Genomic DNA, 3,091 nt, shown 5'->3' on the forward strand with positions numbered 1-3,091 from the left:
TTTTGAGGCGGAGTCTCGCTCTGTCGCCCAGGCTGGAGTGCAGTGGCAGGATCTCAGCTCACTGCAAGCTCTGCCTCCTGGGTTTAGCCATTCTCTTGCCTCAGCCTCCCGAGTAGCTGGGACTGCAGGCGCCCGCCACCTCGCCCAGCTAGTTTTTTTGTATTTTTAGTAGAGACGGGGTTTCACCGTGTTAGCCAGGATGGTCTCGATCTCCTGACCTCGTGATCCGCCCGTCTCGGCCTCCCAAAGTGCTGGGATTACAGGCTTGAGCCACCGCGCCCGGCCAATGCAAATTCTTTTAGGTTTTGAGCAAGAGAGAATAAAATAACTGTCTTGGTCCAAGGGGCTCCCCCCTGAAACTGTGACTCACTCTGTAGTTTTGCAGGGACTCTACATAAATATGACATGGAATGGAATTAGGGGTGCACAGAAGTGTGGGGAGCAGGTTGTAAGGAGCAAGGGAGTGATCAGAATTCCTACACTGTCCTCAGTGTCTGTGCTCACTGTTATCTGCTGCAGTGCTGATAATCAGCGGTAAGTTTGGCAGGTGAGTTTTCTTCATCTGCATCTGAATAACCAGCAAAATGGTATTTGGTTTTCAGAACTTTTCTTAATATGTATGGCAGTGGGGTGGAGAAAAGGAGAGTAAAGAAAGTTTAACAGCGCCTAAGTTGCTCAGTGGCTGTGTAACTGCTCAGAAAAGATAAGACCATTGACTGAAAATATAATTTTGCTTTGCTCTTCCTAAAATATCAGACTAGTGATGCACAGTGGCGCATGCCTATGGTCCCAGCTACTCAAGAGGCTAAGGCAGGGGGATCACTTGAGCTGAGGAGTTTGAGGCTACGGTGATCTATGATTGCACCACTGCATTCCAGCTTGGGAAACAGCGTTGTCTCTAGAAAATAAATTAATAAAAAATTAATGTTTTAAAAGACTAAGAACTCTTTTCTAAATGTCCTTTTATATTGCAACTTTCCCGATGGTCTACTGGTCCTTGACTAATACACTTTAAAAATACTTCTAAGGAAATTAAAAACTAATTTATAAAATATAATGTCAAACATATCCAGAATAAAGGAAACTGAGAGCTACGCTAAGAGCTGTAACTCTTCTTATGTAACTACTACTGTGTTTCCTAGCTTCAGCCTAATACAAACTTTGCAACCATCATCCTCTACTCATGATTAAAAAAAAAATTAGTCTATATTTTAATAAGACACTATTTGTACTACTTACCTATTTGGAAGATGATGACTGCCAAAGGTTGTACTTCCCCCAGGACCCACAAATAGCCTTAGTCCTTCTTCTGCAATACACATTTAAAATGCTTGTTACATGCACAATTATTAGACTATTGTCAAATAGTATTGATATTATAATAATCCATATTTTACAATTCAGTTTATTAAAGAAATAAACAACGTAAAAACCAAAGTTACATACACGTTTTAAAATAGGCAATTTAAAAGATACTCTAAAGGTTATTTCTCACCAACTTTTCTAAAGCTCTTTTTCTTTTAGCTGAGTAATGGAGATAGCTCTTCCTACAAATTTCCATAAGTAAGGTTTAATTATTTCTCTTTACACCCAGCTACATAATGAAAATAAGTCCATTGTTAAGTGCTTTCTATTCACATCAACATGAGTAATTATATCTTTCAAACTGGTGGCATACAAATTTTCAGTATCAGTGAAAATTCTAAGGAGGGAATGAAGGATTCCATTATTCACTATTGTTCTAAGACCACCTCCAAATTACAACAGTGGCTTAAAGCACTTATAACAAAAGCAGATGTAGATACCTATCATTAGGTATACGAACGTTGTAGACATCTGGGCATAATTAAAAACACAATACATGTTTTATTTAAAATTGATCACTTTTAACTAAAATGTGTTCTTTTTCTAAATTCAATAATCATTCTCATTAATAAATGAGTTATAAAGTTATCTTGAGATTTTTATGGACATGAAATTTACTATACAAATACGCAACAGTCATATCACGATGTTCTGAGCCTCTTTACTGCTGACTACACAGATTACAAAAACCTGGATTACAGGAATCTAAGCTTAACAGTTATCTACACACCTTCGGCACTGGAATCAAGGCTGAAGTCTTGACTTTGTAATATTTTCTCCACAATGTCATCTGCATCCACCCTGGTGTCATCAACTCGCTTCAGCTGAGATTCTACAGAATCTTGTTTCACTGGGCATCTTTGAAAAGAATTACATTTTTTTTCCTTTTTATTGTTATGAAAACAAAGTTTTTTTAAAATTAAAATTTATTCTTTAAACTAAAAGGATACCTGTTGAGTTTTTCTGAAGCTGTATCTTCTTTATCAGCTGTATCAAGATTTGGCTCAGTGATTTTCTGCTCGATTTCATCACATGGCTCTAGAATACTTTCAACTCCTGTTGATGTGCTTCCCACTGAGGTATTTCTTCTGTGGCAGAGCTCAGAGAAACTAGATGACCGGGAGTGACATGTGCTATACCCTGTCAGAGAAAATCACCTTGGATATCATACTCATATCAAACACTGCAATCTGACATCCTTCCCCCACACCACAGCAGTTTCAAGTCCCTTTGGAACAATAAGGAATTCAACTTCACTGTTAGCCTCTACCTGATACTTTTGACTGCTGGCTTGCATAGCTTGATGTTCTAGAATGTCCACAGGCACCAAGTTCGTCTGGAACAGAGGCACTCTTTGCTGAAAGATCTGTAATATGTCATAACATGATGTCATTCTTATTGCCAAAATGTTAACAGTCAACTTGTATTCTAATCTGCAGACTTTATAAACTCTGCCAAGTTCATTATCAAAACAATAAGCTACAAAATGAGAGACATCCTTTTAAGTCAGTACAATGGAAATAACTGTATTGCAAGAAATACAAAGTATTTAAATACCTTAGTATTATGTTTTTCATAACATTAAAAAAATTATTTCAGTCCTTATTAGTTCAGTCCATGCAATAAACTTCTGTTTTTCAAAACATTTAACAGCACTCTATCTTAAAACTGCTATAGTTTTAGTGTTCAGTATTCTCCAATAAAAACGACTCTGATGTATTCTTTT

General features: G+C 37.3%; 1 protein-coding gene across 1 annotated transcript in view; it reads right to left on the bottom strand.

Moving 5' to 3' along the window:
* EEIG2 (EEIG family member 2) overlaps window positions 1-3,091 on the bottom strand; it is a 76,378-nt gene that overhangs the window by 6,381 nt on the left and 66,906 nt on the right. The window contains exons 7-10 of the mRNA XM_017857465.1: window positions 2,636-2,731; window positions 2,316-2,505; window positions 2,096-2,223; window positions 1,240-1,309 (exon numbers count right to left, since the gene is read on the bottom strand). Of these exons, the coding sequence (XP_017712954.1) occupies window positions 1,240-1,309; window positions 2,096-2,223; window positions 2,316-2,505; window positions 2,636-2,731 (484 nt within the window). The remainder of the gene's footprint in view (window positions 1-1,239; window positions 1,310-2,095; window positions 2,224-2,315; window positions 2,506-2,635; window positions 2,732-3,091) is intronic.

Source organism: Rhinopithecus bieti, unplaced genomic scaffold, assembly GCF_001698545.2.
Source record: "Rhinopithecus bieti isolate Rb0 unplaced genomic scaffold, ASM169854v2 scaffold_46482, whole genome shotgun sequence".
Taxonomy (NCBI): domain Eukaryota; kingdom Metazoa; phylum Chordata; class Mammalia; order Primates; family Cercopithecidae; genus Rhinopithecus; species Rhinopithecus bieti.